Source organism: Natator depressus, chromosome 9 (genome assembly GCF_965152275.1).
Source record: "Natator depressus isolate rNatDep1 chromosome 9, rNatDep2.hap1, whole genome shotgun sequence".
NCBI lineage: Eukaryota > Metazoa > Chordata > Testudines > Cheloniidae > Natator > Natator depressus.
The window spans coordinates 15,205,652-15,224,995 of record NC_134242.1 but is presented as its reverse complement, the minus strand read 5'-3'; the positions used below and the strand labels follow the sequence as shown (position 1 = coordinate 15,224,995).

The 19,344-nt window shown below is 39.0% G+C and overlaps 1 protein-coding gene across 1 annotated transcript in view; it reads left to right on the top strand.

Moving 5' to 3' along the window:
* FNDC3B (fibronectin type III domain containing 3B) overlaps positions 1 to 19,344 on the top strand; it is a 355,800-nt gene that overhangs the window by 284,984 nt on the left and 51,472 nt on the right. Inside the window, exons 22-23 of the mRNA XM_074963564.1 lie at positions 4,303 to 4,583; positions 16,552 to 16,764. Of these exons, the coding sequence (XP_074819665.1) occupies positions 4,303 to 4,583; positions 16,552 to 16,764 (494 nt within the window). The remainder of the gene's footprint in view (positions 1 to 4,302; positions 4,584 to 16,551; positions 16,765 to 19,344) is intronic.

Genomic DNA, 19,344 nt, shown 5'->3' with positions numbered 1-19,344 from the left:
TATAGTATTTTTGGAGGGGGAGAGTGTACATTTATTTTAAATTATCCAGTAGAGAAATGTTCCACTACACTAATGTCTAACAGATTTTAACGCCTCAAGCAAAACTTAATCCATAGTCAGAAGATAAGAAAAATATATAATAACACAGATACATTTTATTATTAAAGCCCACCAATAATCCATGCAACAGAATTCTAGAGGGCCTCTGCCTGCCAAGCTGGTCCTTACTTTGTGTAGAGTAGTATCTGTCTTACAAAGTGTATTTCAGAATGCATTAGAGCATTAAACAGTAACAGGGTAGAGAGTAGAATTATGAGATACGGGCAAACGAGAAGTGTTTAATAATTAATGGAGATTTGCTTTGGGTATGTGTTTTAAAATAATAAATAAAAGGATAAAGGGCAAAAATACAAATCATTCTTTCCTTTGTGACTATTAGAGACATTAACAGGAAAACTTAATTTTTCACTCTAAGATATAAAGCATTTTGTCTAACCCGTGTTACTCTTTCTTCTAACAAAACACACATCATTATCTCAATCCGTACAAATCTAATAATGGAGAGAATCAGGCATAAATGACTAGAGGGAGGCCAGTTTGTCTTTGTTTAAATTTAAAAAAAAAAAATTAGTAGCATTAGTGAAAATTCCCCAAAACACTCGTGCCCTCCACCCAGGGAAACATTGTGACATTTACTGGGGTTGGGGGAAGGAGGAGGAAACATCTGGTAAGCAAACGAAAATTAAATACCCATCAATTATGTTGATGAGGTTGTCCAATAAAACAGTTATAAGCACCACTAAAACAAATTGCTTGGAGCAAGATACAGATTGCCAAACACTGGTTTACAGGCGAGACACATAATGTCATTGACAGACCGCAAAATGAGGCTCGCTTTAGCAGCTATAGGAGCGCTTCACTAGATAAAAGATGTCCCTGGAGCAGGATTTGTTTTTAAGGGCTTTTAAAGGCTAACAAATGCAGCTTTATCATCTCTTCCTTCAGCACATCAGCTGAACAAAACATCTAATAGAAAAACAGAATGAGGTTTTCTATTTATCCCATGCATAGTAAACAAAATTATTCAGATACAGCAAAATGTAGGGGAGAAAACACATGCTTGTTGGTCCTTTGCCCATGTTACTCCCACTTAAGACACTGAAAAGCCCAACTCAGCAGATCCTTATTCTTCTGTTGGGGAAGGTGGGGTTTGCCTGCCCCACTCTACCACGGACAAAGCAAGGTGTTTGGTGTGAATTGTAATGGAGACTCAAATCCATCTGTTCAAAGACTATGCCTCTGCACAGATTTCTGGCTCACTGGTAGAACAACTCCTTCATGACCTGTGCTATGACAAATTCCGTGTCTGGGGTTGCACTGTAACACGTAACAGTTCTGATTCCAATCAGTAGAGAGCAATAATACATATAAACCCTAGCTAATTCATTACCATAGTAATGAAGTACCAAAGTTTTATTAATCTGTTTTTATCCATTTTACTAGAATATTTTGTAACGGTGTAAGTGATAGAGTATACCAATGGAAAAGTTGAAATAACAAAGTCTGATGATTAATGGATGGTACTTCAAAGGTAGAAACATTGGGCCAGATTTTGAAACTTCAGATTTCCACTGGTGTCACTGAATTTGGTCTAGGAGTTAGATATAATGGTTGCTTTATTTTCTCATGGAAAAAATTAACAGCTGTGAGTGCTTTTGTTGTGGTTTATATGTGGGATCTTAGAAAAAAGCATATGCCATGCTAAGGTAATGTTTTATTTTCATGGGAATTATGAAATTATTAATAATGAGTATGAAATTTTCAAATTAACTTTCTAAATTAGGACCCTGTAGGCACACTAAATTAGGACCCTGTACCGCTCTTAAGCAGGCCAAATGACCACCGAAGTCAGAGGGAGATCTACCTGAGTAAGCAGAACATCTGGCCTTGCAGATGTAACCATAAAGTAATGGGGATTTTGATAGCAAAGGGCTTAGAAGGGCTGATCTTTAAAAAAGGTTAATGGTTACAATTCAATACAATTAATATTAACAAAAAGGGGGAAGGAACACAAGCTGAAATAAGGAAGGAATGGGTTAAAGAATATTTAGATAAGTTAGGTGTATTCAAGTCAGCGGAGTTTGATGAAATTCATTCTAGGGCACTTCAGGAACTAGCTGAAGCAATCTCAGAACCATTAGCAATTATCTTCAAGAAACCGTGGAGGAGAGGTGAATATTATAGGGCAAATATAGTACACGTCTTTAAAGAGGGAAACAAAGAGTACCTGGGGAATTATAGACCAGTCAGCTTTAACTTTGATACCTTAAAAATACTGGAACAAAACATTAAATAATCAATAAGCACCTAAAGGATAATAGGGTTCTCAAACTTCATTGCACCGTGACCCCTTTCTGACAACAAATTTTACTACATGAGGCCAGGAGGGGGACCGAAGCCTGAGCCCACACCTGGGCAGGGGGTCCAGAGCCAAAGCCCGAGCCCTACCACCCCACGTGGGGGGGCCAAAGTCATTGCCCAAGGGCTTCGGCCCTAGGTGGGGGGCCTGTATCCCTGAGCCCATGCCACCAACGGCTGAAGTCCTCAGGCTTGGGTTTTGGCCCTGGGCCACAGCAAGTCTAACGCCAGCTCTGATGACCCCATTAAAATTGGGTCGTGACCCACTTTGGGGTCCCAACCCACAGTTTGAGAACCGCTGCCCTATGACAACCTAGTTCCTATTTCTCTAACCCCTTCCCCCTCAGAGCCCAGCCAGGGGGCCGGACACCCACAACCCCTCACCCCAGAGCATAGGTGCCGACTCCATGGGTGCGCCAGGACTGGAGTGCCCACAGAAAAAAATTAGCAGGTGCTTATCACCCACCGGTAGGCAAGCTCCCTTCCTACCCGCCCCACGCCCCCACCTATCAACTCCTCCCCGTCCCTCTCAGGGCATCCTGCACTCCACGGAACAGCTCTTCAGCAGCGTGAAGGAGGCATGGGGAGGGAGGGAAGGAGGGGCAGGTGCAGGGACAGGGTGTGCTTGGGGGAAGGGGTGGAAAGAGGCAGGGAAGGGGTGGAGCAGGGGCAGGAAGAGGCGAGGCAGGGGTGCGGCCTTGGGGGAAGAAGTTGAGTGGAAGCGGCATCAGGGATGGAACAGGGGTGGGAAGAGGCAGGGTGGGGTGGGGTGGTGTCTTGCGGGAAGGCACCAGGTGGGGGCGGGACCAGCCTTACCCAGATACCCACATTACCCCCCACCCCCTTGCCCAGATACCTGCACCCCCGCCCAGAGCCCAGCCGGGGGGCCAGACACCCACAACCTCTCCCCCCCAGAGCCCAGCCCTCCTGCCAATATGCCCGAACCCCCTATCCCCCAGAGCCCAGCCAGGGGGCCTCCCTCAGCCCAGGCACCTGCCCCCCCTGTCGCTCAGAGCCCAGGAATCCAGAGGGAGAAACAGTATGATGCTCAGTCCTAGGTTTGTGTGGAGTTTCCTGCGTGCTGCCCTCTCCTTCCCTCGGGGTGTGTGGGGAACTGCAGCTGCCGGGAACCATCCAGCTCCCCATCCCCCAGCAGTGTCTTCTGTGTGGAAGCTGGGCTCTACCGGGTCCAGCAGCCCCTAATGGTGGCCAGCAGCACTGCAGCCCATTTGCGCACACAACATTAATTTCTGCAGAATTCTGCATTGCGCTGTGGCACAGAATTCCCCCAGGAGTAAATAATACAACAATATAGCAGTAGTTATGAGGAGCCCCTTCCTGCTTCCTGAGTTAATCTTTTAAACTGCCTGCTTTCCTTCCTGGGTTCTCTGGCTGGTGCGCTAATGATCTCATTAACTCGTTAGTCTACCAGCAGTGTAAGTGCTCCCTTCCACCTTAACCACAGCCAGTGCCCTGGGTGTTTTAAGTGACCAGGGTACTGGCTTCCACAGATCCCAGTTTGAAGCTGCTAACGGCACCCTGTCACATGGGTGCACACCTGGTTGAAAGATTGCTCAAAGTGGCTCACTGTTAAACTGGAAGGGTGCAAATTGGTTACTGCTAAATTTGATTAAAATGGTTATGCAGGGAAATTATATATGTATTTTAAAAGACACTTCAGACTATATAAGTGACACCTCTGGATAATAGAGAAAGATATTAATTGTTCTCATACAGATAAACGGCATAAATTATTAAGTGATGAATTATTAAGGTGATAGGTATCTAACTTTTCCAGGCTGCAAGGTACATTGGTCTAAGTTTATTTGATTGCCTTGTGAAATGAAATGTGTGTTGCTCTAAAAACATTGTTTTGTTCCACAGGCTATAAACCAGGCAGGAGCTGGACCCTATAGTGATCTAGTAACTTGCAGGACTCCAGCATCAGTACCTGATGCAGTCTGTACCCTCTCTGTATTGGAGGATGAGCATATGGATGCCTATCAGATATCGCCCTCTGTGTGCCTTGTTTTAAACTGGGAAGAACCGTGCAATAATGGGTCTGAGATTACTTCTTACAACATAGACCTTGGTGACATTAGCATTCCAGTTAGTAACGTTACAAGTTATGTTATTGATGATCTGCTTCCAGAAACCTCATACCGGTGAGTGTCGTCATCCTGCCATTTCTCGGTACAGTAATGAAAACTCATGTTGATATCACACAGATTAACTAGATAAGGGGAATCTTTATAGGATGTATCATAAAGAAGAAAAAGAAGTCACTATCCTTAAACATCTAGCAAAAGTGTAATGATGTCTTTATGGAGTGAATTGGAATAGTTCAGGTTTGAAGATGCGTTCTCTTTGTTCACCTTTTTCTATCTTCTTTTGTCTCCATTTCCCACCCCCATTTATCTTCTTTATTTTCTCTATTTGCTTTGTCCTTGTTTTTGTCTTATGTGTTTGGAAACTATATTAGTTAATCTATGAAGCAAATACCAAGACAGATAAAATTCATAATAATCTAATGGGGTTTACAAACCCCATACTGAACACGGGTAGAAGGGAGAGGAGAGTCTTCCTGGTTTACAGGCAGCCAGGCTCACCAGCCCCCAGCATAGCTGCCAGAACTTCCAGTCATGGAGGCATCCACCAACAGCTGGGACCAATAAGGAAGACAAGTGTAGCAATAAAGGAAAAACAGAGAGAGATGGGGAGGCAGAAAGGCCTGGGCTAGTGAAGGGGCAAGTGCCCTGTGGCAGTCTGCCTCTAAGAAACTAACAGGGAGACAAAGGAAGACTACAAGCCCTGGAGTTTAAGGGCTGATAATCTAAAATGAGTCTAAGTTGATGGTCTGGGCTAATTTGAGATGAGTAGAGGGGAGACTGGTTAGGGGAAAGCTCAGTCCTCCAAAGAGACTGTCCCAAGAGCAGTTGACAAGTGTACATTCCAGAAACTGGAAATGATAAATGCTTCTAACTACCATAGTGCTGTGTTTATTGCAATGTATCATTTTTCAGATTCTAATCAGTAATATTCTTTTAAGTGTTTATAGGTATTATTAACTAAGTAATTTTCTTATATGGCAAATAAGTTGTGTACGGTTTAAAATAGTGATTTAATGTATGTTCTTTTGAGTAGCTATATTTGCCATCTCTTTAATATGAAAAAAATAACTAAAGAAGATGAAATTTGGGATTAAAAGTGATTGGCCCTTAACAACTCAAATTCTAAATTTTATTCTAAAATGGCTTCTCCAAATGTGTATTCATCCTTTGAACTAATCTGATTTTCATGCTTTTCATGATGTCTTTCTAATTGCTGCTAGAATTTAAATGATCTTAAACAGTGATTAGCAGATGAATAGTAATACACAGTGGCATTGATCATGTCAAGGAAGCTCTTTTTAAAAAAAAACAGTTATTCTTATAAATACATAATACAGAAAAATCTGATTGTAAAATTGAAGAAATTAGACACCTCACAGACTCGCAATATCATTTGTCATGAATAATCATGCACACATTGTGCAGCCTAGCTAGAATGCTCCACTCTTTTTTCAGATTTTAACACAACAGCACTGAGAATGGTATAGTGGCATCTAACTTTTTACCAGCCTGTGGAAATGTAAAATGTGAATATAAACTGCAAGTGGATGGCTCAGGGATTGCTACTGGGATATGGAGCCTTTCGCTTTCAGGTCACTAGTTCAAATCCAGCCAACATTGATAATGACCAAAAGTCGTTAGTATTTAAAAACCCATCAGTGGCTTATATCAGATGAGCTGGAAGTTTTAGTTCAGATCCAGCTGGACAAATGTCAACATGACAAAATTCTTCATCAGAATTGTGACCTTATCAGCAGTCTCAAAGGATTGTCTAGGCATAGAGATGGAACTATTCTCCCCCCTACCAGTGGTCCCTAGAAGTAACAGGATGGTGTGAGGAGGCTTCTGTTGCCTGGGCACTACATTCACTTTAGAAATTTTAAAAGAGGAGCCATCAATAGAAAAATATCAAATGTATCTCTTTCTCCTCTTCATAGAATCATAGGACTGGAAGGGACCTCAAGAAGTCTTTTAGTCCAGTCCCCTGCACTCAAGGCAGGACTAAGTATTATCTAGACCATGACTGACAGGTGTTTGTCTAACCTGTGTTTGTCTTGTGAGCTGCTACTTAATTTTTTTAAGAGCTGCCCTTAGTTGGTCTGGAACATCTTGTTTTCTCCTTATTACATGTGAGATCAGATGCAGGAGCAACTAAAACAAAATAAAAGGTTTTGATCAGCACCAAGTGACTCTATACAATCAGCCAGCACTTTTCATTAATATTAGTAACTGGGTCACAGAAAATGGGGCATCTAAAAATTCTGTTTGTTTTTTTTTTAGCTCATGTTTTGTTCTTCTATAGCTGCTGTTAGGTAGGTGTCCTGATCTCCAAAGCCTGGAAAAAGAGATCAGAACTAAAAGTTGTGGTAAGCTTTAGGTTCCTCTTCACTAATCATACAGCAGCTCTTTCTGTGAGACTCTTGTTCTGGCTCCCTCTGAGCAGAAGTATTATACTGAGGTCATACTATGATTTATGCCCTGAATCTTAGTTTACATTCTAACTTCTTTACTTTTCATAAGGCGCCATATTAAATTATGTGATTTTAGCTTAGGAGTGTGATTGTCTCTGATCTGAATGAAAAAGTGAAACCATAAACATTAACTATTTAACTGGTCACAATGATTGCTGTGGGACCAAGCTTCTAAAAATGGTCTGATGAGAACAAGAAGAAGTAAGTGTTGAGTCAGGAAGCAAAAATACACAGCGGGGCATCTTGTACTTTTCAGAAAATACCATACCTTAGCTGTCTTGGAAAGCAAAGGGCCAAAGCAAGTTGCAGAAGCAGCTCATGCAGCACTGACCGTACTTTGTAGTATTGTGCTAATAAAAATAGCTCTGAAGAAAGAAACTTTTAAAATAATTGTTGGTGGATTTTTGTTCACACACACACACACCCCATCTGTGTATATCCAGTCTATCCATGATATTTTTAGCTCACCAATCATCATATTACCTAGGCATAACATAAGAAGGTTGTTATTTACAACCTAGGCATAACATAAGAAAGGCATAACATAACATTACCTAGGCATAACATAAGAAGGTTGTTTAATTAATTGCCATTTGCAAATCCCTTTGAGCTACTCTGAATTGGAAGTATTATTATTTTATGATATATGGGGGTATAGTAAAGCTGTGTTAAATTTGTGCAATGAAAGCAAGTGAAAGTTACCTGGCATTAGGTTTCTTTTCAAACCCAAACATTAAGCAAGACCTCGGAGATTATCAAATCTCTTGGCAAGCCTGGTCTGAGTTTAAAGTCAGCAAAACTAGTCAAAACTCTGTGGTTTCAGTGGCATTTCACTGCCAGGTTTTGGGTTTGTTTGAAGCCAGAATCTCAAAGCAAACCTCTAGTTAGCAAGAACCAAAATTTGAAAAATGCATATTTTGCACAGCAGTAGTTTACCAAGTAAGTCTGCACACTGAGCTGATAGTATAAAAATAGTTTAAATAAAATAAAACCCTTAGATATGCAAATCACTTCACTGTAAACAACATGAAGATGATCTGAGAGGATGTGACAGAGTCTTCCGCTTAAAGATCTGTAAATATGTCCCAAAATTTAGATGCTTTGGATATGTTTGGTTGGTAGTCAAATTGGTCATGTGACTAGCTACACTTTATCTCTACCTGCCTGCCCCAGAGAACTTTGGAAAATTCAGCTTTGACTGGGACAAAGATTGTCCTAATCTAGCAAAATGACTTGCCCACCATCTTTTTAATACTAATGTCTGCTTCAACTGCTTCTGAGTTCACTCGTAGCTAGCAAAATCCGTACATGCTGAACTGTTCTTCTTCAATGCAGCTCTTTGTAATTTAGGGAAATTGTTTGTCACAAGGCTCCAGCCCAGTTTAGGGACTTGTTGAAAGGGTTCATACTGTTTGTTAATTATATAAGCCCATAGTCAACCATGTGCATTTCAAGTTTACTCTGCACACTAATGGACTGTTTAAAATTAACATGACAGAGTTAGACATTGTCACTGAACAAAGTCATAAAATGGAATGCTTCAGATGCTCTTGTTGTATATTATGTGCTTATTTCTGTGCTCTTTAGAGAGGAAAAATATGTAATATCAAAATGCAACTCCTGGGATCTGCTTTTCTGTAACAAAAATGGAAACAGTCATTTCAGTTGCTTAGTACTAAAGCATTAGAGCAAAATTTCATGTGCTGACCTTCATTTTTGCAGGCATAAATTATTGGCTTGTTCATTTTTGTACTCATAAGCCATTTAACTAGGGCAATCAGGAACTTGGACTTCAAAATGACATAAATGGTAAATAGAAATAATTGCCAACATAAGCAAAAATGAAGGCCTGGTTAAGGTTTAACAAAGAAAACCCTAAATCTTCAGGCACAAAAAAAATTGTGGATTCTTTTAAAATAGTTTCTTTCTGCCAATATTGCTGTTTTCCAGTATCTAAGTTTTCATTTAAAAAAAGGAAATGGGATTAATTGTAGAGTTGAACACATTGTCTTCCAGTCAAAGTTTGATCCTGCAGTGTGTTGAGAACATGCAATACCTCAAAGGAAATATTCCTTCTCTCTCAAGATTAGGCCATGAACCTAAAGAAGAAATGGCATTTTTTGGAATTCTCTATTTTATGTTAATGAGATCTTGCCTTTGTTGCTTAGACTTATAGCTATTGATGCCAGAAGGAACTGTTATGATTATATACTCAGACCTCCTGAATAACACAGGCTATAGAAATTCACCCAGTAGTTTCTGCATCAAGCCCGTAACTTCTGGTTGAGCTAGGTCATATCTTTTAGAAACAGACATCCAGTCTTGATTTAACGATTTCAAATGATGGAAAATACACCACACACATTCCTTGGCACATTAGTGATTAATTACCCTCCATTGCATCTTATTTCCCATTTGAATTTGTTTAGCTTCAACTTCCAATAATTAGATTTTATGTGGTTGTGTGCTATTAAAGAAACCTATTTTGAAATCTCCCAGTGTAGGTACTTACAGAATAGATCACAATAAAGTCACCTCTTTATATTCTCTTTGATAAGCTAAGGAGACTGAACTTCTTAAGTCTCTCACCAGAAAGGTTTTTCACTCTTCGAATTATACTTGTAGCTCTCTTCTGAACCCTTTCCAATTTTCAGCATCCTTTTTGAAGTGTGGACATCAGAACTGGACACAGTTTTCCAGTAATGGTTTCTCCAATGCCTTGTACGGGGGGATGTACCCGTTCCTTATTCCTATTCAGTACTCCCAACTTTGTGTATGTGTATATCACTGTGTGTGTGTGTGTGTGTGTGTGTATATGTATATCACTCTGTGTGTTTGCGTGTATGTGTATATTCACAGTAATAACAAAAAAGTAAATATCTTCATCCTCAAATGTAGGGCCTGATCCTGCGTATCTTTATTCACACAATTAATTTGTACTTAGCACAAGTAATCTCATTGACTGCAGTGGAGGTATAAAGTACTTGAGCTCATAAAGGTTTGCAAAAAGGGACCCTTTCTTTTTATTAAGTGAAAGTTAATAAACTCTTCTGTTCTGACCTCTTGTATAACGTAGGCCATAGAATTCCATCCATAATTTCTGCATCAAGTCCACTAGTTCAGTTTCTTTACTAGACTTTCTGTGAGTACTTACTGCAGTACAGCTCCTTGTATATTTTTGAAGTACAATTACAACAATTGAGATTACATATTGCAGCAGTATTTTTATCACATAAAAGATGTAATTTCTGTCAAAACTTCAACTGTTTTTTGTATGATTTGATAAGACTGTAAGTGAATAAATAGCCCATGGTATGCCAGCTGAAAATGGTGAAAAACTTACTTTTAACGACTGGATTTTGGGGGAGAAATTATCTTTTGTTTTCCTGTTAGGTACACTTTGTTCCTATGTTTTGTCTTTCTATTTTTCCTCATTAACCATGCTGTACTGTTGTGATTCCATCCTCCCTCCCTACCCGCCACTCCACACCCCCAAGCAATTTGGCAGACTTGTTAAGGAGTGTTTGTTTACGCATGCATCACTGATATACTTAGCCATCTTACTGAGTATTTCTTTTAATAGGATAACTTATTTTAAGTTTGGCTTATAAGCATCTATGGAAATAAAAACATTGCAGTTGCAATTTGTAAACCATGTCAAGGGAAAGACCTTTCTGAATGAAAACAGAAATGCATATGAAAATATCTCTGAGGATTGAGCTTTGTGTGTTTTGAAGCAAAGGGCTCAGTCCAGCTGTCCTTGAGCTACCAGTAGAAGTTTTACCAGAGTAAGGACCTGCAAAATTGGGCTCAGTGTTCCAGAGCTCACAAATATTTATAAATATTTATGTGTGTAATTTAACCATTGAAAGTCCTGAATAGATTATGCTTCTTTCTTCCTTTTTAAGACTATGGAGTTTTGCCTGAGTAAGAAGGAATGCAGATCTCATACTACGCCAGCTAAAATAATTATAAAGCCTCCCCATTCATTTCAATGCTCAAAAGCAGGCTCATAGAGAGGAAGGATGGTCTAGTCTTAGCCTGAGACTTGGGAGATACGGGTTCAAGTACACCTCCATTACAGACTTTCCTGTGCCTCAGTTTCCCAGCTGTAAAATGAGAATAAAGGTGCCTCACAGGACTGTTGTGAGGATAAATGCATTAAATATGGTCCTGTGCTTAGATACTTAGGCAATGGGGGCCATATTAATACCTTAGATAAAGTAGAATTTTGAGTCTAATCATGCAGTTTTGCCTTCTTAAGGACTGAAGGATCGGGTTAGTCACTGTCAAACTAGAAATAATACCTTATTCTACCACAAAATATTTAATTCAGCTTAATCTAGGCTATAATATTAGACATGAATCCTATTTTTCACTCTGCTCTTTCTCCTTTCTAGAAATGGAAGAGTTTATATTTGCTATCCTAGCTCTTAGACATTGCTTTTCACAAGAATGGGTACACTGCGTTAATTTTATGAGAACTTGTATATCAAACTCTTCTCATGTCAGGCTGCTTAAGAATAATTCAGAAGTGATTTTCCAGCTTGCACATGGAATACTATACAAATTATTTCATTACCAAACCGAAAATAACATCCTTTTCAGCATATTTATTTTCCTGGGTCAAGAACATTTTAAAATATGATCAGTTATTGAAGGTCCTGTAAGAGTTTCTAAATTTGCCTGATCTGAAAAATTATGTTTCCTGAATCTAATTGAAAAGAGCCAGTGGGAAAATACAAAAATGGATACAAGTGATAGAGAGGTCTGATGCCAAGACTAGAAGCATTAGGTAATGTCCCCCAAATTTACTGTTTACATTTTCCAAATATTTGTTTTAAAATTATGATTGGTTCATTTGAAAGTAGCCCTAAAAAACCCTCCATTGTTTCAGCATTTTTAAGTTTACCTTAGAAATCACTATTGAAGGCTGGGTAAGAGTGACTTTATGAATGGCTTTTAACACAAATATTTCAATGTAAAGTCTTAAATAAAAATAACTTGTGTGTGTATATAGATGTTTGTAGTGATTGTTTCACTGTTTCCTTGTTCTGATGTATCTTATGTCTTATGTATCTGTTGCCTGTAGCCTTAGACTTAGAGTGAAAGCTGTTTGGGCTAGCTTTGTTATATGTAGAGCTGGGTGAAATTTTTTCAGTAAATAGAAATTTTATTGAAAAATGCATTTTTCAGGACTCCAAAACTATTCACAACTTTGGTTCTAATTTAGCAAATAGTTTCAGCAGAAAAAAAAAGTAGAAATGTCAAAACATTTTGGTTTTACATTTTTAAATGAACCATTTCTAAATGAAATGTTGTTTTTAAAATGTCGACATTTTAACCCTTTCATTTAATCTGAGTAAATGTTTTTCTATTTGTTGTTTTGTCAAGGAAACCTCAAAACTAACCAAATTGATTTGGGATTTTTCAGTTCGGCCACCAAACCAAAATATGAATTATTTGCTTAGCTGTAGTTATGTACTTGTACAGTGCCTTCCACAATGTGCCCCTAGCCTCTAGGCACCACTTTAATCCAAATAATAAATAACAGTACCACAGAGAAAAAGAGAGACAGAGTGTAAATATTCCTTGAGTCTCACTGCCTCATTTGCACCCACATGAAGGCCAGTGTAGTCTGGCCCATCGTATCCAGCTGTATGAACAGATGGATATACACACAGCCACATATGCCCAGCATTACACTGACAGTAGCAACTTGGCAAAGACTTACAAGTGATAGCATCAGTGAGGACTTGCCTGGCAAGTTCTAATTTGGTAGAGTCAAACAAACCACTAATTGTTGCTTTTCCGAGGCGTATGTTTGGGAAGATGCCTTTTATTTTGATTTGAGGCTGAATGCAGTTTTCACCATCCTTCTGATTTTCCTAGTTCATGAGTATATATATATATGTGTGTGTACATACAACTTACATGCACACACCTCCATCGTTTAAAAGTAGGTTTAAGAAATGCAAGATGACATTTACATGAAATTTCTAATGCTCTCATAATTTTTTCTTCAAAATATGATACTGTCATGGAGAAATGGTTGAAGCTTAAATGATTTGGAGACAGGTGGTTTGTTTTTGTTGAGGTTTGGTTTATTTACTGCAAAATGTAAAAGTAGTAGAACCTCTATTTATGAACTCATTGCTTTAAACTCCCTGCAAAAAGCTGATATTTCTTAATTTAGGCACATATCACCATCCATATGTCATTACTAGATGATGAATTCTCAGCTTCCTATTGAAAATTATTTCCGCCTATTTTCACCTTGGAAAGCTATTAGGAGTTAATACAATGACTTTTGAAGCTGAAATAATGAGCATACAATGTGAAGTAAGAAAAAAGTCTGCATTAATTATGCTTCTCAAAATACCAATAAAGTAGTCAGTCTGTTTCAATGTCTATGCTTCTTTTTTCTTTTTCTTTAGCTTTTTTGACCTGCTTTGTCTTAATCGTACCATAGTTTTTGTATCTGTTAGTTACCTCCATTGCATCAACAAATGCAGAACACTATTTGTGAATCTATGAACGTAGATTGTGAAAATGAAATTGAGTTTTTAAATGTTAAGGCCTGGTTCTGATCTCAAAGGTTTTACGTTAGTGTAATTCCATTCTCTTCAGTAGAGTTATTTCTGATTTACACTCATGTAACAGAGATCAGAATCAGAACCTTAAGAAATAAAGAAACACTCCTTACTTGCACTTGTTTGGTCTGTAAGAAATCTTGAAGATCACTATAATGCTACTGCTACTTAGCACATTGAAAACTTTAACTTTATCTAACTAATCCTCAGAACACTGTTGTATGGGAGATAAGTAGTATCAGACCCATTTTGCAGAGCAACTAAATGCTGAGAGGAAAAATAACTTGTCTGAGGCAAATTAGTGCAAGAACTGGAAATAGTATTCTGAATTCCTGGCTCTTAGTTCAATGTTCAGTCCATTCAATAAACTATGGTGTTTCTATGATATAGGACTTTAAATGTAAAGATCTAGTATGCAGTATGTGGCCTCTTAATTTAAACTGTAGTCCAGAAAATAGGGTGGAAAGAAATGGAAATAAAATGACATCTACACTTTTTCACTTCCTAATACTAAGTTGTCTAAGTTGAAATTAGAGGATCCAAAAAAGCGACTTTTAAGGAAATGCATCTTAAAAAGCAACAGAACAATCAGAAACCACACATTTTTAAAACAGTGAATGACAAACATTTGGAAACCAAAGTTCTTCTGGTACATCTTCCTGTCTTCTCTCTTGACCTCCCCTTAGTGGTTTACAAAATGGAACATTTATTTCAGCACAGGACAGAGTTAAAAACAGGAAAGGAAGAAAGTGAAATAAAGAGCAATGGTTCTTTCTAATTTAGAACAATCAAGTGAGAGGCACTAAAGATGAAAATGAATTCTGACTACTTGATCTCTAAACACATTGCCACCTTGAAGAAATATTGTATATGAAAAGGCTCTGAGCCCTGACGTGTACAGAACACATACAAATCTAGATGAGGCCAATGAGCGTTCCAGGTATGCATCTGAGGGCAGAAAGTGACTCTCTTTTTTCAAACATGTTATTTTTATCCCATAAGTAATTCTACTCACAATGCCACATGGGAGAACGGTGCATTTCAGCATTTTCAGTTAAAAGGTCTGTGCTACCCTTAAGAATGTGCATAAGTTCTACTAAAGTCAGTGCACGTTGTGTGGGTATATGGAAAGCGGGACAGACTATTAGTTCTTTAGTAGGAATAAATATTCAAAATAAATTCTGCCAGCCAAAGCTAGACGCTCAGTAGGCTTTTCTTCCAAGTACAGAAGTAGAATAGTAGAACCAAAATGATTATGGAAAAGCACAAGACTGTCAAGGAAGAGACAGTGAATAGAGCACAGCTCAGAGAGCCAGGAAATACTGAGTTCTAATCCTAGCTCTGCTTTGCCTCCTTTTGTGACCTTTGGCTCACCTCATGACCTTTGTCAAGACATTTACCCTTTTCTGTCTGAATTCCCCTCTGTAAAATGGAGATGTTAATACATGCCTAAGAGAGCACTGTGAGGATTTGTATGAGAGTTTTTCCAGAGCAAAAGATTTTGAACTTGAGCAGGGCCCTTCCTGCATGGCAGCTCCAGGCAGTAGAGGAGGCATAAGGTGCCCCTTTAATCTCCTGTGCTGTACTACTGTTTCCTGCGCACGGGGGCAAGTGGACTCTGCAGAACCACTCCATCTGCCTCTCACAAAGGTGGGCAGTAACAGGAGGGGAGAAGGCTGGAGTCACCAGTGTGCCCTGGGACACTAGTGTGCTGGGGAGCATACGCTGAGATGGATATACTTTCACAGTTTACTTCCTCCCTGGAATAGCAGGCAAAGTAGCATGACTCCCTAAATCATACACTCCCTCTCAGGCTTCTCAAGGGCAGCACAACAATGCTCTGCCCCTTGTATAACTCACTGCATTAATGCAATATGTTACGTGTGTGGGGGTATTGCATCTGCATACTTTGCAGGCAAGACTTTCTCTTCACTGATGTATTTGTTAATGATTTTTTTCCCTACATAGATTGACTATGATTTCCCTCTTGCTTTTTATAATGAAAGAGAGAAAATAAACTTCTAAGGCAAAGAAATCCTTTGAAGTTTTAATACTATGTTTTTTTCCAAGTTCTTTAATCTAAGTAAGTGGCTATGTCAAGTGGAAAGATCCCATATAGCTGCTGCTTCTCTTGTAGTAGGCAGAGGCAATGTTGTGAATGACTGGTTTTCTGCTAGTAGTTACTGGCTTCTTGGTGGCTTGTAGTTCTCAAAAGAAGCAACATCTCCTGTCAAGAATCTTTGCCCATGAGAAAATTAGACTGCTGTGCATAGCGTTTCCAAAGCAGGTAGCATCTGTCCAGCCATCTAAACGAGGACATTCTTTGTAAAATCATAATCATTTTGTTTGCCCACTAGGTTTTTCTCCTTTCCGCTTTGATGTTAACAGATTTTTGAAGCATACATCTGCCCTGTCTGTGCCAGTATTACTGCTTATATAGTGTATAGTTCAAGGATTTCCAAACTCTCTCCAAACATGAAGTTTCACATATTGCGATCGAAGGAGATGATCTTATCCCCAAATTATTAAACTGAGCCACAGAGAAGTAAATGATTGAAATGGTCATAGAAGCCAGGAGCCATTACTCTGGTGGAACAATCGGGTTCAGAAGCCTAACCCAATCACTGGGACATTCCCAGAAGAAAACCTGTAGGACTATATAGCTGATTTGTCTTCCTCTTATTCCCAAGTGTCACTTATTTTGATTCAGATGGCTCAGTAAGCTTTTGTCCATGAGCCAGGTTCTTGAGCAGGAAAGAGTGGGTAGGTTAAAGAGCCCTTCACTTTGCCAAGACAGGATATAGACTATTGGGAGTGGACATATGAGCTACTAAATTGATGCTATACCAAATTTAACTCTGAAGGCCAAGAACAGCTTTGCCCTTTGGGGCTTTTTAGATAAAATGCCTTCTGAAAGCACATTACTTAAACCTGCTTTATTTTTGTTGTTTATTTTAGGATCAGGATCCAGGCTGTCAATGAAATTGGAGCTGGACCATTTAGCCACTTCATTACGGCAAAAACCAGGCCCCTACCACCCTTACCTCCTCGGTTAGAGTGTGCTGCAGCAGGCCCTCAGAGCCTAAAGTTGAAATGGGGAGACAGCAGCTCCAAACTGCATGCTGTCGATGACATGGTATATATCTTGCAGATAGAGGACAAAAACAAAAGGTAAGAGGTGCATGTTTCTGTTCTTAAATGTTCATGACAAACGAATGAATCATGATAAGATATTTATGTGAATGAATCACAGTAAGGAATTTTGCTGTTTTCCTTATTATCTTATACCTACAGACATATAATCTAAGTTCTGTACATATAGTTTAGCCTGCATATAAATCTGTGTGATCTCACTGTTGTCATAAACCAGTTGAACTGCAAAAGTATTTTATAGTCCACATTTAGCAAATATCCTGATTTTTTTTTCCTCCCTATGAAAACCAGTCCGTGTGTTTCACAATCATATCTAATTTGTCCCCTTCTCTGGGGATATATCATACAATGCAGAAAGTAATGTGATATTGCACCAAAAGTGGAATTCGCATGATACTGACATGGCAATTAAGAAACTAGTCACAAGGATAACAAGTACATGAATGACAAGATAGGGGGGTGCCTTAGTCTGTAAGTGTTTCTGTGAGGCATCTAGAATATTTCTGGACACTAGAAAAATAATATAAATGTATCGGGTTGGTAACTGCACACTGATTGCAAAATAAGAATGCATGGGCCTCATCCAGTATTGTTGGCTTACAAAAAACTCTTTGAAGCTTTGGGTATGCAAGAAATGCAGAATCAGGCCTTATACAGTATGTGCTTCACAAGCAGCTTTTCCTGACAAATGGAATGGATAAAGTGGGTTCTGCAGTGGTGGAAAGATATAAGACAGGGTGAGGGGAAAGACAACACACAAGTGCACTATAATAGTAGGCTCTCTTTAATGAATAAATATAACAACATGCAGATTGGCCACAGCTAGCTCATGATTTATTAATTACATCTGGCCTTCATCCAGTTTAATCAGAAAAATAATTGACATCTAAAGCAGATAATCCTTGTACAGCTTCACACAGAGGTCCTGATCCTTAGCTGATATAAACTGGCACACTCCATTAACTACAATGAGCTATGCTTATTTTTGCCCACTGAAGATCTTGCTCAGAAGCTCAAATTGGAAGTAATAAAACCACTATGAAAGTGACTACTCTCTCTTTACCATTTTGGAGATCACCCAGACCAATAATGGGTTCTGTACCACCTGCCTTGCAACTCTGGGTATCTTAATGCTACGCTGTTCTGGTTCAGCGCTCTGACACCAATGATCAGCCTACAAGCATAAGGTCCCACCCTGACTTCCACCAGCTTAGTTTCTTCTTGCAGGGTGACCTCAGCAATCTCTTCTGGTCCCAAATCCAGCTCCCCGAGTTCTTAACTACCAGACTTTTCCCCTCTAGTTCGTCACTCCTGAAGGCATCAAACCTGCCCTCAATTATTAGTTCACTTTCAGCACACAAACTCCACACAGTTTGCGCAACAGATACCTTCTTGAGCTAAAAATAAACAAAAAATGTATTAATAGAAAATTCATAGATGCAAGGATGAAATACAAAAGAAAAGTAAACACAGGTTACACAGAAAATAAACATAAAGACACAATCACGGGCTTTACACTTCTATATTAGCTAAATTCCCTTTTCTAAAACAAGTTACCAATTGCCTCTGAAGAATTTCCCAGCAGGCCCTCTGTCCTAGAAGGGATCCAGTGCTTCATGGACAGCACCCCACTTAAATACCTGGCCTTCAGTTTCTAGATAGCCTTCACTTCAAAAACCCTTTCCCTTTTAACAGCGTTAGCATTCTTTTTTTCCTTTTTCTGAGACTATGGTAATTCATGGTTAAGCAGAGCAGGGCAGGGGTTCCAGACTGGGGTTTTCTTTCCCGTTTCATTTTGTTTCAGTGTTTTCCCTTTAACTTTAATGGTCCACCATTGTCTCTTCCTGACTGGACAATGCTATGTGCTTGGAGCCAGTGTCATGTAAACACCTCATCTGAAAGGTGCTTGATTGCCACACCACACTGCTATGAAGTGATGCTGTAGTTGCACTAAAGTTTATTCCTGCACCAAAAAATTAAAAATTCTGCAAAATTCTGCATATTTTATTTGTCAAAATAATGCAGTATAATCACACCAGTTCGAATAACTATTCAGCATTTCCTAAAGGCATGAAAGTTAAGTTACAAACACTTGATAACTAATACCCTGTATTCCAGTTATCCTGGATTTTCATTTAAACTATATTACAGAACATCAAACATCAAAAAAAAATAAAATAAAATGTCATTTTAAATTGCTCAGACTTTCACACATAAAATTCATGCAGTTTTGCTAATCATTGTCCTGGACCTGGCTGGATACTTTGGGAAGTGCGTGCTTCTGATTGTCCTGACATTTTATTGACTGCTTGGTAAATGTTTTATTTGTCCTCAAAGTCTTTTTATTTAAAAAGACAAGTAAGTAAAATAAATCCTGAGCTGTAATCTAACCCCATTGTGCCACTTTGGCACAGGAAAAAAGTGAGAAAGCACATAGATCTTCTTAGCTGATTCCCTTACTGTCATTTATAAGGCTTTACATCACTCTGGCAATTTAGGGGCCTTAAAACTTTTACAGGCTTTATGCTCCTGTGGGAATTGACTGAGAATGGGAACAGTTAACTAACAATAGGAACATTAACAATGTTACTATGTAGG